The 17,483-nt window shown below is 41.6% G+C and overlaps 1 protein-coding gene and 1 long non-coding RNA gene across 3 annotated transcripts; one reads left to right on the forward strand and one right to left on the reverse strand.

Moving 5' to 3' along the window:
• Positions 1 to 2,778: 2,778 nt before the first annotated feature.
• On the reverse strand, positions 2,779 to 6,141 carry LOC114829411. The gene is made up of 3 exons (XR_003777324.2): positions 6,040 to 6,141; positions 3,257 to 3,391; positions 2,779 to 3,140 (listed from the first exon to the last, which is right to left on the reverse strand). It is a non-coding gene; the product is annotated as an uncharacterized LOC114829411 (long non-coding RNA).
• Positions 5,795 to 14,814, forward strand: sccpdhb (saccharopine dehydrogenase b). Of its 2 annotated transcripts, XM_010900610.4 has the most exons (12): positions 5,803 to 6,202; positions 8,095 to 8,207; positions 8,575 to 8,655; positions 9,066 to 9,195; positions 9,602 to 9,651; positions 10,655 to 10,785; positions 11,010 to 11,127; positions 12,033 to 12,152; positions 13,334 to 13,390; positions 13,628 to 13,739; positions 13,882 to 13,963; positions 14,047 to 14,814. In XM_010900610.4, the coding sequence occupies exons 1-12, from the start codon at positions 6,010 to 6,012 to the stop codon at positions 14,141 to 14,143; spliced, it is 1,284 nt and encodes a 427-aa protein (XP_010898912.1). In that variant the 5' UTR covers positions 5,803 to 6,009; the 3' UTR covers positions 14,144 to 14,814. The 2 variants fall into 2 exon arrangements, 1 of the variants encoding a protein (XP_010898912.1); XR_004574717.1 differs by lacking the exon at positions 14,047 to 14,814 and having other exon boundaries at positions 5,795 to 6,202; positions 13,323 to 13,390.
• The last annotated feature ends 2,669 nt before the right edge of the window (positions 14,815 to 17,483 follow it).

A 17,483-nucleotide genomic window follows, 5' to 3' on the forward strand; every position in this document is an offset into this window, starting at 1 on the left:
CTATGTCTGTATACAAATATCTTGGGATTTTAATTGATGACATTCTCAAGACACATACAGTATATTTGTCATTTGGATTAAAAAATTAGGTTAAAGTTGGGTTTTTATTTCCAAAATAAGTTTGGTTGTTCTTATTAGGCAAGAAAGCACCTTGTGTTTGCTACCTTTCTGCCTGTATTAGATTGTGGTAATGTATTGTACATGCATGCCTCTATGTTCTCATTATGTATACTTGACACTGTATACCATGGGGCTTTGATGTTTGTTACAAACTCTAAATCTCTCATCCATCACTACCCTATATACGAGAGAGGGCTGGCCATATATAGCTCTAAGCAGATTACCCCATTGGTACATTCTTAAGAAGTTTGTTTATGCTCTTACATTGTCCAGCAGACAAATTATAAATATTGCTTGCGCTCTCATAACTGTATCTTGTTGATGGATCCTAGGACCTGTACTGAAGTAGGGTGAATTGCATTCCAGTGTTGTGCACCTTCCACCTGGAATGAGCTACAAAAGTTTTAACATTTTTACATTTAATTATCTAGTGACTATGATTAAGACCAAAATCAAACCTATGATACAGTGGGGAGAACAAGTATTTGATAACCTGCAAAATCAGCAGTGTTTCCCACTTACAAAGCATGTAGAAGTCTGCATTTTTTATCATAGGTACTCTTCAACTGTGAGTGAAGGAATCTAAAACAGAAATCCAGAAAATCACATTGTATGATTTTTAAGTAATTAATTTGCATTTTATTGCATGACATAAATATTTGATACATCAGAAAAGCAGAACTTAATAGTTGGTACAGAAACCTTTGTTTGCAATTACAGAGATCATAAGTTTCCTGTAGTTCTTGACCAGGTTTGCACATATTGCAGCACTCTCCTCCTTACAGACCTCCAGATCCTTCAGGTTTCGGGGCTGTCGCTGGGCAATACGGACTTAGAGATCCCTCCAAAGATTTTATATTGGGTTCAGGTCTGGAGACTGGCTAGGCCATTCCAGGAACTTGAGATGCTTCTTACGGAGCAACTCCTTAGTTGCCCTCGCTGTGTGTTTCGGGTCGTTGTCATGCTGGAAGACCCAGCCACGACCCATCTTCAATGCTCTTACTGAGTGAAGGAAGTTGTTGGCCAAGATCTCGCGATACATGGCCCCATCCATCCTCCCCTCAATACGGTGCAGTCGTCCTGTCCCCTTTGCAGAAAAGCATCCCCAAAGAATGATGTTTCCACCTCCATGCTTCACGGTTGGGATGGTGTTCTTGGGGTTGTACTCACCTTCTTCTTCTTCCTCCAAACACGGCGAGTGGAGTTTAGACCAAAAAGCTCTATTTTTGTCTCATCAGACCACATGACCTTCTCCCATTCCTCCTCTGGATCATCCAGATGGTCATTGGCAAACTTCAGACAGGCCTGGACATGCGCTGGCTTTAGCAGGGGGACCTCGCGTGCGCTGCAGTATTTTAATCCATGACGGCGTAGTGTGTAACTAATGGTTTTCTTTGAGACTTTGGTCCCAGCTCTTTTCAGGTCATTGACCAGGTCCTTCCGTGTAGTTCTGGGCTGATCCCTCACCTTCCTCATGATCATTGATGCCCCATGAGGTGAGATCTTGCATGGAGCCCCAGACCGAGGGAGATTGACCATCATCTTGAACTTCTTCCATTTTCTAATAATTGCGCCAACAGTTGTTGCCTTCTCACCAAGCTGCTTGCCTATTGTCCTGTAGCCCATGCCAGCCTTGTGCAGGTCTACAATTTTATCCGTGAAGTCCTTACACAGCTCTCTGATCTTGGCCATTGTGGAGAGGTTGGAGTCTGTTTGATTGAGTGTGTGGACAGGTGTCTTTTATACAGGTAACGAGTTCAAACAGGTGCAGTTAATACAAGTAATGAGTGGAGAACAGGAGGGCTTCTTAAAGAAAAACTAACAGGTCTGTGAGAGCCGGAATTCTTACTGGTTGGTAGGTGATCAAATACTTATGTCATGCAATAAAATGCAAATTAATTATATAAAAATCATACAATGTGATTTTCTGGATTTTTGTTTTAGATTCCGTCACAGTTACCTATGATAAAAATGACAGACCTCTACATGCTTTGTAAGTAGGAAAACCTGCAAAATCGGCAGTGTATCAAATACTTGTTCTCCCCACTGTATATACTGAAATGGGGTGCTGCAAATGATTTGAATCCTAATCTTAACTAGGAACGGTGGTATTTTATGTCTTATGTTGTGACTTTATATGCTGTAACTTTGTGCTGTGTGCTGCTATTTTTGGTCAGGTACCTCTTGAGAAATATGTTTTTAATCTCAATGTGGCTAACTTGGTTAAATAAAGGTTAAATAAAACAAAAATACATGTTTTTATTACCACATATGAATTGCTTGTTATCACATGATAGAGATATTAATATTTAATTGTAATTCATGAAGTATTATAATTTTACTAGTCTAATAATGTAAATGTTTTGTGGTTTGCATGTTTGTCACTGCTGCGTCTTTGGTAGAACATGCACCTGATCCTGGATTAGCCCAGGGGTCCGTGGAGGGCGATGCATTTGGACGGTAATTGAATTGGGTTGTCTAGATGTGCTGTTGTGGTTTCAGCAGCATGTTGCTGATGTAACTCAGAGGGTGACTTCCAAAGAGTAACTAGGGGAATAATAAACACATAAACCTCAGGACAAACTTGTGAGTTGAATGATGCAATTCTCAGTCCACTTTTAATTAATTAAACAAAATATTCAAATGTACAAATCCCTTCTGTTGTTTAAGAAGAAATAAACATCATGTTTGTTTATGAAGAAATAAGCAATGTTTTCAAATTGAACATTTGAAAACATTGAACAAAACCAACATCTATGTGAGAATGTTGTTCATAGACTTAAGCTCAGCATTCAACATGGTCATCCACACTAGGTTGGTCAACAAACTCCCTGGCCTGGGGATAGGCCCCTCTCTCTGCAATTGGACTTTGGACTTCCTAACCAACAGACACCAACCAGACACTTCCACAAGGCTGTGTGCTGAGCCCCCTCCTGTACTTCCTCTTCACCCACGACTGCGTTCCTGTACACAGCTCCAACACCATTGTCAAGTTCTCAGACAACACCACGGTGGTTGGCCTAATCAGGGACAATGATGAGTCAGTCTACAGGGAGGAGGTCAACCTGGCCCTCAAAGCAATGTAAATCAAGGAGCTCATTTTGGATTACAGGAAGTCTAAATGCTGCAGTCATACCCCAGTTCTCATCGATGGCACTGAGCTGGAGCGTGTGTCCAGCTTCAAATTCCTCATGTCCACATCTCTGAGGACCTCTCCTGGACCCTCAAGATTTCAACCCGGGTCAAAAAGGCGCAGCAGCACCTGTAATTTCTGAGGCAGAAGATTCTTGTGAACTTTTACCGCTGCATAATCGAGAGCATTTGGACTAAATGTGCCACAGTGTGGTTTGGCGGATGCTACGTGACCGCCCGGAAGGCCCTGCAACGGGTGGTGAAAATCACCCAGCACATGTATAGGTTGAACAGTATAGGACCTCATATTAAACCTTGTGGAATTCCACATGTAATCTTTATTGTCTCTGACATGTAGTAACCAAGGACATCAAAACTTTTTCTGCCAGTGAAGTACGTCTTATACAAGTTTAAAACTGAACCAGATAGTCCAACACAATTTTGAAGCCTGTCTAGAAGAATTCTATAATCTACGTCAGAGTTGGCAGTTAGGTCCAGTAGTACAAAGAATAGACAGTTTCTTATTGTCTGTATTTCTCCTGAGGTTACCTGTGTGTTTGTATCCTGAATATTTTGTCTGGAAATGTTGCTTTCTTGGTCTACCTGACCTTGGCTTGGTATCAAGAGATCCCCGAATGTTCCACTTCTTAATAAGTGATTAAACAGTACTGACTGGCATTTGCAAGGCTTTGGATACCTTTTTATAACCTTTTCCATCTTTATAAAGTTCCATTACCTTGTTATGCACCCTTGCAGGTGTTTTGAGGTAATAAGCTGATTTGAGCTCTTCTCAAGTCAACATTTCTGCATATTAAATGTTTTATTATAATATTTTGAGATACTGGATTTTTGATTTCCATGACCTGTAAGCCGTAATCATCAAGATTGAAACAAAAAAGTCTTGAAATGTTTGACTTTTTTGTGTAATTAATCTAGAATATTCTGTTTGAAGGTGTCACTTTTTTATTTGAATTACGAAAAATTAAAAAAATCCACAATATTCTAATTTGTTTAGATGCACCTCTATATAAAAAACGTGGTCACTATTTATCAATACATTTTCATGTGGATAAGACCTAACACGTGAATACCTACAAACCAGTCATATATATGTTAATTGAACTTCCGAATAATGACGTTCCAAATAATGTTAACACGTTTGCAGGGCCGGCTCCAGGCATAAGCAACATATGCGGTCGCTTAGGGCCCTGGACCGCTAGGGGGCCTCCATCTGCAAGGGAGCCTTTGACCAATAGAAGAGATTTTGCTTAGGGCCCCCAAATCGCTAGAGCCGCACCAATGTCATGTTTTTATATCTCCAAAACCGTTTGACATAGAGTGGGTTACGTCAGTTGGCCAACTCAGGGATATACGACCAGTTAAACTGTAAAATGTTGATCAGTCTGGCCCACTGGTTATTATAATTTTTTGTTGTATATTTGTTATGTAGAGACTACTGATGGAAGTGTCTAAATCAGGGGTGCCCAAACTTTTTCCTATGAAGGGCCAAAAATCAAACTTGATTGAGGGCCGTGGGCCAAAAGTAAATTTTGCATCATAAATCAAAGTGTGTTACATTAAATTTGCTATGGGTTTATTTATTTCATAATATTTAAAATAAAAAACTTTAATCTGATTAAATAATACAGTTTTATTGGTAAAGTTTTGCATTTTAATGAACTTATTACAATAAAACCAACAATCCCCAAGTGTTCAATGTACAATACAGTTCAATGCCAAATACACAAGCAATAATAAAACCATGTGGTTGTAATGTCAATGGTTGTAAAACTCATCTTGCCAACCTTTTTAAAAATGTCTCTTGTCTGTGTGCCACTGCCTTGATTTCTCCATTATTGCGTTTAATTTGTTGACGTTTATTGAGGTCAAGTGTCGCAAAGCACTCGGTGCTGCACCTGGAATTTACAGGAAAAAATCTAATTAATTTACGTTTAATTTAAACATTTAATTTCAGTTTACTCTGTTGTAGTTCAACAATAAATCAAACAAAAATTTTATGTCAAATTAGAAATGACAATCTGTGTCGAAGACCCTCTCTCTCTCTTCTCTCTCTCTCTCGGTGGGCCAAATCAAAGGTTACCACGGGCCAACTTTGGCCCGCGGGCCCTAGTTTGGGCATCTACGGTCTAAATTCCCTTAGCGTTGCACACTCCTGAAACCTATAATGCCGCATGCAGTCTTCATTCTATTTTTGTTGTTGTTTCTGATTATTTAATTGGGGTGATCATTTCCTATGTGGTTTCCACTGTCTAGTATCTAATTACAATTGTGAGATCAGGCCTTGCCTTCATTACTCAGTCTTTGAACGAAGAATATTCAACTTTTACCAAAACACAGGAATGTGCAGAAGGTGATAATATTAAAGAAATCTTTAAATATCAAAAGCAATATAATTTTGCATTATTTTCTCTTACTCAGTCTGGCTTTAAGATGTAATACCACCAACAAGTCACACGATGTCTCAGTGCTCCAGTCTGCCACCATTATCCTAAATATTAGCCTACTGTAGCATTTACTGCACCCTTCACTCAGAATTGAAAAGAGCTCAGTGGACTAAGACTGCGAACGAGTTTATGTTGTCAACGTTTGACTTATTATACCTACCCATGTGGTTTGAAATATAATCTTTGCTATAGTATTTCATTATTGATAACAAGTGAACGCACTTAATACTAACAAATTCAATTCATTACTGAAAATATTTTGCGTACACTTGGCTAGGTACGTTGGTGAGCAATGGCGACTGTCATTTCTAACAGACCTTACCACATAATCGTATTCGGAGCATCTGGTTTTACCGGTCAGTTCGTGGTGGAAGAGGTAGCCCGGAACGCTAAAGAAGGACCCAGCGGGTCTATGAAATGGGCCTTGGCCGGGCGGAGCAGACACCGGCTGGAAGGTGTATTGGAACAAGCCGCCGACTCTCTCAGTACGTGTTTGACGCTTCACCGAAATGAAGCGCGTGATTATAGGCTACTACTGGTATAATAACGATTTCATCTAAAGCATAGTTTGACAATGCTTATTTTTACTGCGACAATGCTTTCAGTTGCATTCAAGCTATAGGGACACGGAGAAGGTTAGCAGCCAATGTCTTGTTATCAATATACATACAATAACTATACACAAAGCTTATTGCAGAACTTGACCTTTTAAACACGTGCGTCAGTAATGTCTTGACCTTTAAATAAAGGCCCACTTATGTTTAATCTTTGTTGGGGCTTTAGCTCATTGTGATTTATAATTCCAAATGTATTTATTAAAAATACAAAAGTAATTAATCACTCTATCACTGAGTCACTAACAAACCCAGATTTGTCAATGGTTAGAATAGCAGCGTTGTTTTGGAGTGGGCAATATACTATATTTTGGTAAATAATGATGTTAAACATTTATCGTCTTAATGTTTATATTCAGTTGCAGGTGTTTAAAAAAAATCTGTTTGCAGAAATACATTACACACCAATCAGCCATAACATTATGACCTATCACCTGCCTAATGATGTGTAGGTCCCCCTTTTGCCGACAAAACAGCCCTGACCCGTGGAGGCATGGACTCTACTAGACCTCAAGGTGTGCTGTGGTATCTGGCACCAAGATGTCCTGTAAGTTATGAGGTGGAGCCTCCATGGACTTGACCTGTTTGTCCAGCACATCCCACAGATGCTTGATTGGATTGAGATCTGGGGAATTTGGAGGCCAAGTCAACACCTTGAACTCATTGTTGTGTTCCCCAAACCATTCCTGAATCATTTTTGCTTTGTGGTAGGGCGCATTATCCTGCGCCAATGCTGTCATGGAATACCGTTGCCATGAACGGCTGCACATGGTATGCAACAATGCTTAGGTAGGTGGTACGTGTCAAATTAACATCCACGTGAATGGCAGGACCCAAGGTTCCCAGCAGAACATTACCCAAAGCATCACACTGCCTCCGCCAACTTGCCTCCTTCCCATAGTGCATCCTGGTGCCATGTGTTCTCCTGGTAAGCGACACCCACGCACCCGGCCATCCATTTGATGTGAAAGAAAATGTGATTCATCAGACCAGGCCACTTTCTTCCATTGCTCTGTGGTCCAGTTCTGATGCTCACATGTCCATAGTAACCACTTTCGGCATTATACAGGGGGTCAGCATGGGCACCCTGACTGGTCTGTGGCTACGCAGCCCCTTACGCAACAAACTGCGATGCACTGCATTCGGACTCCTTTCTATCAGTACCACCATTTACGTTTTCTGCAATTTGAGCTACGGTAGCTTGTCTGTTGGATCGGACCACACGGGACAGCCTTCCCTCCCCATGTGTATCAATGAGCCTTGACCCCCCCATGACCCTGTCACTGGTTCACCGCTTTTCCTTCCTTGGACCACTTTTGATAGGTACTGACCACTGCAGACCGGGAACACCCCACAAGGGCTGCAGTTTTAGAAATGCTCTGACCCAGTCGTCTAGCCATCACAATTTGGCTCACAACAAAGTCGCTCAGCTCCTTACGCTTGCCAAACTTTGAGGACAAAATGTTCACTTGCTGCCTTATATATCCCACACACTGACAGGTGCCATGATTATGAGAGTATCAGTGTTATTCACTTCACCTGTCCGAGGTCATAATATTAGGACTGATTGGTGTATGATCTTTGAAGTACTCCAGGGTACTGTTATTTGCCATTATTTAGTCCCCTTTTTGATTAAGAAAGGTTAGTGTCCACACTAAAATGCTGCATGTCATAATGACAGTGGTCTTAAGCTACTACGATTCATTCTACATGTGAGTTTTAACCAATGCACTCAATTTAATAAGTTTGCTCTCTGTTCTCAGATAAGCCAGAGCTAAGGATTGAAGTTGATATCATTGTGGCTGATGTTTCGGACGCAGATTCATTGGCCATCATGTGCCAACAAGGACTGGTTGTCCTGAACTGTGTGGGGCCAGTAAGTCTACTGGATTTGTGAGTGGTGTTGTTGAGACCTGAGAGGAAAAAGAAGCCTGTTTGGCATTTCACAGTCATCCAGACTCCCCAGGAACTCTTGTCTCCAGTGAGACAGTAATTGGAAATCTGCGACTTTGCATTGAGCTTGTTAGAAATCTGCTGACTAAGTAGCTGTGTCTGAGGGTATTGTACAGTGCAGTAGATGCAACTTAATCACTGTGTATCGACCATAATAATATGTAGGCAAATGTAAAGTTGTGGCAATTTGATAGGGAGCAGATGGTGCAGTTCTAACTTTTTATAAAGTGATGATGAGTTTATGATGTGTGCACGCATGACTACGCATACCTTTTTCCTCATCTTTTCAGTACAGGTTTTATGGTGAGCCAGTGGTGAAGGCCTGTATCGAGAATGGAGCCCACTGCATCGACATCTGTGGAGAACCTCAGGTAAAGTTGGCTTCTTTACATACAACATCAGGATATTAAATGTCTGTTTTCAAGGCGATGTTAGCCTTCAGTAGCCTCCATGTCCAACCTTCTATTATTAATGTCCATGACAGTCATTGTTTTTGACAAAGACAAGGCTTGTCGGATGCATTTGGATATTATATTGTAAAACATTCAGTGTTGGTCAAGTATTGAAATTCCACTGAAATGGCAGATTGGTTGACAGTGTTTGCTCGTTTTTCTTGTATGTGGTTCATAGTGGGGTTGAGTTCAATTCCATTTGAATTCCAGTCAATCGCAAAGTGAACCAAACAGGAATTGAATTATAATGTTCCCTTACTGAAAAGCATTGAAGACACATGGAAGTGTGTCTGAATTTGAATAGAATTGAACTTGACCCTGGTCCACAGTTCCTGGAGGGAATGCAGCTGGAGTACCACAGCAAAGCGATGGTCAGCGGCGTGTATGTGATTGGTAGCTGTGGCTTTGACTCCATACCAGCTGACATGGGCATCCTGTACACAAAGGACCATTTTAAAGGTATAGCGCTACGCTGTCATAGTTGTATTTTTGAATGTTTGTTTTTTCAGATGGAGAACAACACTGATGTTTGTGTCGAGGGGGTTTATAAACTGGCATCCATCAATTCCATTTCGCATACTTATTTTGGCCCATGGTACTGGATTTTCAGCTTCATTCTTCTTCAGTAGGGTTTGCCCTGTCATCAATGATGAATTGCACCACCGTTTTGGCAAAGAAGATGTGTTTTCAGCTGCATTCCATACAGATTGATACAGCTAGTTACACTACACAATGAACTCACTGCATTAGTACTCTTGTTGGTTTCCAATGAGGTTTCTGTCTGTGTGCTATTCATGTTTTTCCTTGAGTAAAGCATATGTAATAAAACTGTCATATCTAAAGCATATGTCATATCTCTTGACAGGAACACTGACAGCTGTAGAGAGCTTCCTGACTATTCACACTGGACCTGAGGTAGAAGGCTCTATCCCTTCCTGTTTCCTATTATTGCTTTATGGGAAATTAAGTCTTATGTTGAAGGGATAGTTAACAGTTGTTTTCTTATAAGAGATATAGGGCAGGTTAAAGAAACAAGCTCAATGGAGTTTTCTATTGAACTAGATTTTTTTAGTCCTTGACTAAACTTAAAACCGTCCCCTAATGTTAAGATGTGTGCATGTTGCATGCTAATATTGGTATCATAACTTGTATAATAGCCAATGTGCCATTTTGTAATTCAAGCGAAATGTCCTGTTAATGTCAGACAAAGTATTTAAAAAACATAGCTATTAGGTTGGACCATCCCGCTAAAAGTTTGTTGTCTTTGAGTTGAATCAAACACAAAAAACATCTCAAAACATCTCACTATGGGGCATGCTCTTCTATGGGTCATTGGTTTAAGGCTTTTTCAATAATGCCTAACAGGCCAGTCAGTGTTGTGGATGTTCACATGTAAGTATTACACCCTGCAATAATCGGATTTCTCATTCTTTGCCTCTGTGAGGAAAACTGGTTACTAGCTATTTTCTTCAGGAAACAAGATCTCTGGGTTTAACTCTTCCCTAAGTGTGGCTTAATTTCCATTTCAAGGAAATCTGAAGTTTTCACATCATCAAGAAAAGTTACCACAGTTAGCTGGTTAGCAACACTTTTTGTCTTTGGCTAACTACAGTTCTCTTCTTGTCGAGCCTTCCCGTAATAACGTAATAACTGCCCATCTTGCTCTTTTTGTGTAAGAGGATGTTCTTAGAATGTGTAATTGGAGCATAGCAGGGTATTTGATAGACATCTAAAGCGAACACCCACAAAGTTCAGATTGCCGAGTTGAGCGTGATAGGACAGGGCTTCGACCAATGGTCTGCCAGAGGACGTGTCCCATAGTAGGACATCCCCCTAATCTCCTTCGTAGAACCAGGGTTACGTAGCTGGTCGGTTCATTGTGACAGTGGATGAATCTCTGGGAGGCTCTTCCCTGTAGGGAGGCTGTGCCCATGACAGTACATGGCAGTCAGCCATCTATGGCTTTGCAGACAGCGGCTCCCTGAGGAAGCTGAGGAAGAAATTTGGCCACCAGCCTCTCCCCGTCGTCGGAGCCCCGTTTAAGAAGAGGTATGGGCAGATGTCTAATGTAAACGCTGTGTGTGTTCCCTTCATTCCCAATAACTTTTATTGGTTTGGCACGGTTTGTGCTTGGTATAGCTGAAGTGGATTTCAGAACTAGCCTGTGAACATTAGGAAGTTGATCCTTTCTGTCCGTGATGAACTTGGTGGGATGATGATCATGTAGATTGACTGTGTATTTGGATGTACACTGATGTGCGTGCATTTCTCAGGGGTTGCCTGTTCTTCAGTAAGGAGATTAACCAGTATGCCATACCCTTCATGGGCTCAGACAGATCGGTGGTAAAGCGATCCCAGCGCTTTCTCTATGAGGACCAAAAAGCAACACCGGTAAGGTCTAACACGCACCTTCATAACCTGAAATATACCTAGCACTGTCTGAAATATACATAACTCTGTCTGAAATATACATAACTCTGTCTGGAATATACCTAGCTCTGTCTGGAATATACCTAGCTCTATCTGGAATAAACCTAGCTCTGTCTAACTGCATTCAGGTGTTCAATGATCCTCTGTTGTTGCCTTATGTGTAACGTAAACGTAAACGTATTCACACGTGGCTGTATATTGGTTTTGATAAAAGAGGCCGCTAAATTACATCATTATGTATATCGTGTCATGTCCATATTGTACCACAGTATTTATGTCTCAATTCCTTCCATGCTTTACTTCCTTAATCAGGTCAAGCAACAGTGACTGTCAACATTTTCTTTCATTTGCTAGGTTCTTATGAAACTGTGTGATGAAGCCTCATTTACTCCCAGACATCCAATATAGAGGAAAATAGATTGTAAACAGCCCCTTTCTTTCTTCATGTAGAAAGAGATGGATGATAATGAGTCATCCGGCATCTTGAAGTGATTCATCATTTCTCTCCTCATTATCTCTGCAGGGCGTCTCAACACTGTTCCTGGCCCACAACAGTGCACTAGGGAGTTTTTTATCGCTTTTCATGTTTAATCCTTATTCAAGCAGGTCGGTCGTCTTGTCCAGCGCGACTTACATGAGCAGTAAGGATTAAGCTCCTTGCTCAAGGGCACATTTCTGGTCAGATCTGGGACTTGAACCTCCAACCTTTTGTTTTCTGGCACTATGCTCTAAACACTAGGCTATCATTTGCAGTAACAGCCTGTGATGTGTGTTCTTCCTCTATACTTCCTATGGTTCATGTTGAAGTAAAGGACAACAGGAGCATAAAGGAGCTGAGTTGTTTATCAGTTTCTCGCCCTCCCCAGGTCCAGTACACTGCATATGTAGGCGTCGGTGGCGTCTGGTCATTGATAAAGTTGTTCTGTGGAGGCCTGATTTTCTGGTTCCTAGGGAAGTTTAGGCTGGGAAGAAAGCTCCTAATTACGGTATGTATCCTAAATGTGTATCCCGTGTTCTTATATATTGAACCCATGCAGTATATTGACCCTTAAATTTTGACCAGGGATCACTACCACATTCCTAATATAGTGTTGTACTATTGACTGGGGCCAATACACAGCATTTCTTCACATCACATGCCTATGGTAAAAAGTTAAATCAGCAGTTAGGTTCCAAAACAAACAATAACTATGTGACGTCCTCCGCCGGCGTGGACCCGCTTCCATGCTCCACCACTCATGTACGCACCCCTCGCTCCACCACCTCTGAACGCACCGCTCGCTCCACCACTCCTGAACGCACCCCTCGCTCCACGGCTCATGAACGCACCCCAGTCATCAGATCCCAATCACCCTCATTCTGAGCACCTGTGTCCCCACCTGCGTCTGGTTTATGCCCCTATTGAGTTCTGTTTAGTCCTCCCTAACCTTTGTGAGTCATTGTTTGTCACTCCGTCATACATTCTGCTTTCGCCTTCGCTTAGTGCTAGTCTTATATCGATTCCCGTGTTTTGACCATCGCCTGCTTTGCTCCTCGACTCCGTCTCTAGCCTTGTGATTCTGCAATTGTTCGTATCTTGGGATTCTGACCCTTGCCTGTACGACTGCCTGTAAGACGTGCCCTACCTGGAGGTCGTCTCCCTTATAAACCGCCTGCTTCGGGATTGGAACCAGCCTCTCTCCCTCTCCCTTTAACCTTTCATTACAAACTATCATTGATGATTTTACTAATTATGGATGGTTGGAGAAGAGAAAAGAGAAACAAGGCAGAACATTCATAAATGTTTGGCTTATTAATTCAAAAGTAATAATTGCTTGTTTGATGGCCATAAACAAAATGTTTTAATGAATGCTAGCTTATAAATAAACAATCATTTTTATTGCTACTTCTAAAAAGGTGCAGAACTAGCCATATGTGTGTACTGATTTTAAAAGAATGACTATGTTGTTTTCACATTTAGTTCAAACACATGGTTGGACTATTACAAAACAATGAACACTTGACATTTTAATTTCTTTACTATGTAACAAAAGTATGTATGAAGACCTTACATTGCAATGCCTTTTAACATAAAGTAATAATCTAACTAAAACGGACTAACTAATATACACTAACATAACTGTACTTTACAACGATGACAATAATAAGTGAAGCAGTCTCTCCTCAGTTTCCAGAAATCTTCTCCTTTGGCATGTTCACCAAGTCTGGTCCAAGCAGGAAGCAGGTACTCATTCTTATGAGAATAGTACATGAATGGCCTAGTCATACTGAGAAGAACCTCAGTACAATTGTAATGCTTATTCAAGTTTTGAATACAGGCATTGTACACTCTTCATTAAATAACAATGCATTGGATTATTTCATTGTTTATATGCACACCGTTTTCTTGATCACTTTATGGAAACGGATGCCTGGACTCAACTTTAGGTACTCACTCTCACATCTCCCTCTCATATTGCAGATGGAGGGAACTTCTTTCAGACTGACATTTTTCGGGGAAGGTTACGCTGAGGGCACTGAGCCCTCTCAGGGAAGACCCAACGCTAGGATCTGTACCCAGATACACGGAGCGGGTAATAACACACTCTCCTTTGGTTTTAGGTCAGGGTTGTGTTTGTTTCTATCCAATGTCTACATAGTATTTGGTGTGATTGTTATTTCCGTCTTAGCAGTATATTTTGTGTTAATACATTGTAGATTTTCATTGGTCCACAGAGCCTGGCTATGTAGCCACGTCTGTCACCATGGTACAAGCCGCCATCACCGTGCTAAACGAACCGCAGTTCCTTCCTGTTAAGTGAGTATGTTACAGCATTTAGGGGATGTTACAGTACAGGCGCACTACGTAGAAACCAAAGGCTGTGTTATTTGGATTGACAGGGGTGGAGTGTACAGTCCTGGAGCTGTGTTTGCCAAGACCACTCTCATCCACCGGCTCAACAAACACGGCCTGGTGTTCTCCGTCTTGAGATTCTAATGGAATTGTTCTAAGAGGACTTTGTATCGTTTCCAAAGTCCTCCTTCGACAGCTAAACTCTGGTGCGTTTCTTGCAATTGGTGGGATGGATCTGTACATGATCAAAAGTTGATTTGCAAAGCAGATTTGGTAATAGATTTACTTTGCCCTATATCAAATCATCTGAAGGTCCATAAAATTCCATTGGGTAAATGCAAATGGGCGTTGAGCAGTTCTCTGACCTGCTATCATCAACTAGCCGAAGTTCTGTCTGTACTCAGACCTCTCCACAATTAATGGTATGTTCTGTTAGAGGAAATGCTAGATGACAGATTACACCTTAAGCTGTATCTGTTTCCCCTCATGACGTTGCCTTAGTATGAATGCACTACTTTATCAGGCTTTGCCTACTGGAATACAGACAGCTAAAAACATGACTAGCATTTTAGTCTAACGTCTGTATTTCCCTATCAAGGCCCATTTTATTTAAATTAATATCTTTATCATGTGACTTATATTAATATTGTTAATGTGTGTGTGTCCTTGACCCAGATTACATTGAGGTAGAGGACTGTAGTCCAAGCCCTGTGTGTGTATGCATGTGTCACGTTGCTTTTGATCAAACATGTGCATTGGTATGACAAAAAAAAGTTGTGTTTCAGATATGTCAGAATAAACCAGTTATTTCTAAATGCGTAGACATTCTGTTTTTCTACCAGAACATTTCCCCTCAAAATACTATAGGCCTGCTTCATCCAAGTTATCAAGCTGACGGAATGAGAAGCCCCTGACAGGAGTGTGGAGTTCAGGGCCGGGCTCAATGTTGGCGGAGTCAAACACATTTAACCCGCCCTCTTCAGGTCTCCTTCAAGATCACTAAAGCTGAGGTTCATGAAGGTATCAACATCAACGAAAGCAAATCTTTATCGAACCTGTCCTACATAGAGACAAAAATAAACCGTTTTTCATGAAGTATGCTCAATAATTTTAATTTTATAAGAAATGGATAAAACCCACTGGTGCAAAATAAAGGTAACATACAGAAATGAGGAGAACCAAGAACATGCAGGAGAGGGAGTTCGGTGATGTAATAACCACAACTAATAAATCGTTATGGAAAATGTGCACATGCTATCAGAATGGAACGAAGTGGGTAGCTACATTGAAGCTAAGGATTGAAACGTTTGGTTAATTTTATATTTGATTATATCTTTTAATGTGACAACACTGTTGAAACGACACTTTAATACAATGGAAAGTAGTGAGGGTACAGCTTGTATAACAGTGTACATTTTTGAAACTCAACACACAGCCATTAATGTCTAAACCACTGGCAAACCACTGAAAATGTCCAAATTGGGCCCAAAGTGTCAATATTTTGTGTGGCCACCATTATTTTCCAGCACTGCCTTAACCATCTTGGGCATGGAGTTCACCAGAGTTTCACAGGTTGCCACTGGAGTCCTCTTCCACTCCTCCATGATGACATCACAAAGCTGGTGGATGTTAGAGACCTTGCACTCCTCTACCTTCTGTTTGAGGATGCCCCACAGATGCTTAATAGGGTTTAGGTCTGGAGACATGCTTGGCCAGTCCATCACCTTTACCCTCAGCTTCTTAAGCAAGGCAGTGGTCTTCTTGGAAGTGTGTTTGGGGTCGTTATCATGTTGGAATACTGCCCTGCGGCCCAGTCTCCGAAGGGATGGGATCATGCTCTGCTTCAGTATGTCACAGTACATGTTGGCATTCATGGTTCCCTCAATGAACTGTAGCTCCCCAGTGCCGGCAGCACTCGTGCAGCCCCAGACCATGACACTCCCACCTCCATGCTTGACTGTAGGCAAGACACACTTGTCTTTGTACTCCTTACCTGGTTGCCGCCACACATGCTTGACACCATCTGAACCAAATAAGTTTATCTTGGTCTCATCAGACCACAGGACATGGTTCCAGTAATCCATGTCCTTAGTCTGCTTGTCTTCAGCAAACTGTTTGCGGTCTTTCTTGTGCATCATCTTTAGAAGAGGGTTCCTTCTGGGACGACAGCCATGCAGACAAATTTTATGCAGTGTGCGGTGTATGGTCTGAGCACTGACAGGCTGACCCCCCACCCCTTCAACCTCTGCAGCAATGCTGGCAGCACTCATACGTCTATTTCCCAAAGACAACCTCTGGATATGACGCTGAGCACGTGCACTCAACGTCTTTGGTCGACCATGGAGAGGCCTGTTTTGAGTGGAACCTGTCCTGTTAAACCGCTGTATGTTCTTGGCCACGCGTGCTGCAGCTCAGTTTCAGGGTCTTGGCAATCTTCCTATAGCCTAGGCCATCTTTATGTAGAGCAACAATTCTTTTTTTCAGATTGTCAGAGAATTCTTTGCCATGAGGTGTTATACAAGCTGCACACTCACTACTTTACATTGTAGCAAAGTGTCATTTCTTCAAAGATATTATCAACCATTTACCAAAATGTGAGGGGTGTACTCACTTTTGTGAGATACTGTATATATACAGCTACGGAAAAAAATAAGAGACCACTGTGCCTTATTCTTTCCTTTCCAAAAAAGTTGAAAAGGAAGGTTTTGATATATATCTAAAAGGATATATATACACTCACCTAAAGGATTATTAGGAACACCATACTAATACTGTGTTTGACCCCTCTTTCGCCTTCAGAACTGCCTTAATTCTACGTGGCATTGATTCAACAAGGTGCTGAAAACATTCTTAAGAAATGTTGGCCCATATTGATAGGATAGCATCTTGCAGTTGATGGAGATTTGTGGGATGCACATCCAGGGCACGAAGCTCCCGTTCCACCACATCCCAAAGATGCTTTATTGGATTGAGATCTGGTGACTGTGGGGGCAATTTCAGTACAGTGAACTCATTGTCATGTTCAAGAAACCAATTTGAAATGATTCGAGCTTTGTGACATGGTGCATTATCCTGCTGGAAGTAGCCATTAGAGGATGGGTACATGGTGGTCATAAAGGGATGGACATGGTCAGAAACAATGCTCAGGTAGGCCGTGGCATTTAAACGATGCCCAATTGGCACTAAGGGGCGCCAAAAAAACATCCATTACACCACCACCAGCAGCCTGCACAGTGGTAACAAGGCATGATGGATCCATGTTCTCATTCTGTTTACGCCAAATTCTGACTCTACCATCTGAATGTCTCAACAGAAATCGAGACTCATCAGACCAGGCAACATTCTTCCAGTCTTCAACTGTCCAATTTTGGCGAGCTCGTGCAAATTGTAGCCTCATTTTCCTATTTGTAGTGGAGATGAGTGGTACCCGGTGGGGTCTTCTGCTGTTGTAGCCCATCCGCCTCAAGGTTGTGCGTGTTGTGGC

Source organism: Esox lucius, chromosome 18 (genome assembly GCF_011004845.1).
Source record: "Esox lucius isolate fEsoLuc1 chromosome 18, fEsoLuc1.pri, whole genome shotgun sequence".
Lineage (NCBI taxonomy): Eukaryota > Metazoa > Chordata > Actinopteri > Esociformes > Esocidae > Esox > Esox lucius.

What these genes read in the sequence shown, in the direction of transcription:
- sccpdhb (XM_010900610.4), top strand. Translation starts at nt 6,010, where the DNA reads ATGGCGACTGTCATTTCTAACAGACCTTACCACATAATCGTATTCGGA. An exon ending in GAAGAAAGCTCCTAATTACG is followed by an intron (nt 12,153 to 13,333) that starts GTATGTATCCTA and finishes GTCTCTCCTCAG; the next exon opens with TTTCCAGAAATCTTCTCCTT. An exon ending in CCGCAGTTCCTTCCTGTTAA is followed by an intron (nt 13,964 to 14,046) that starts GTGAGTATGTTA and finishes TTGGATTGACAG; the next exon opens with GGGTGGAGTGTACAGTCCTG.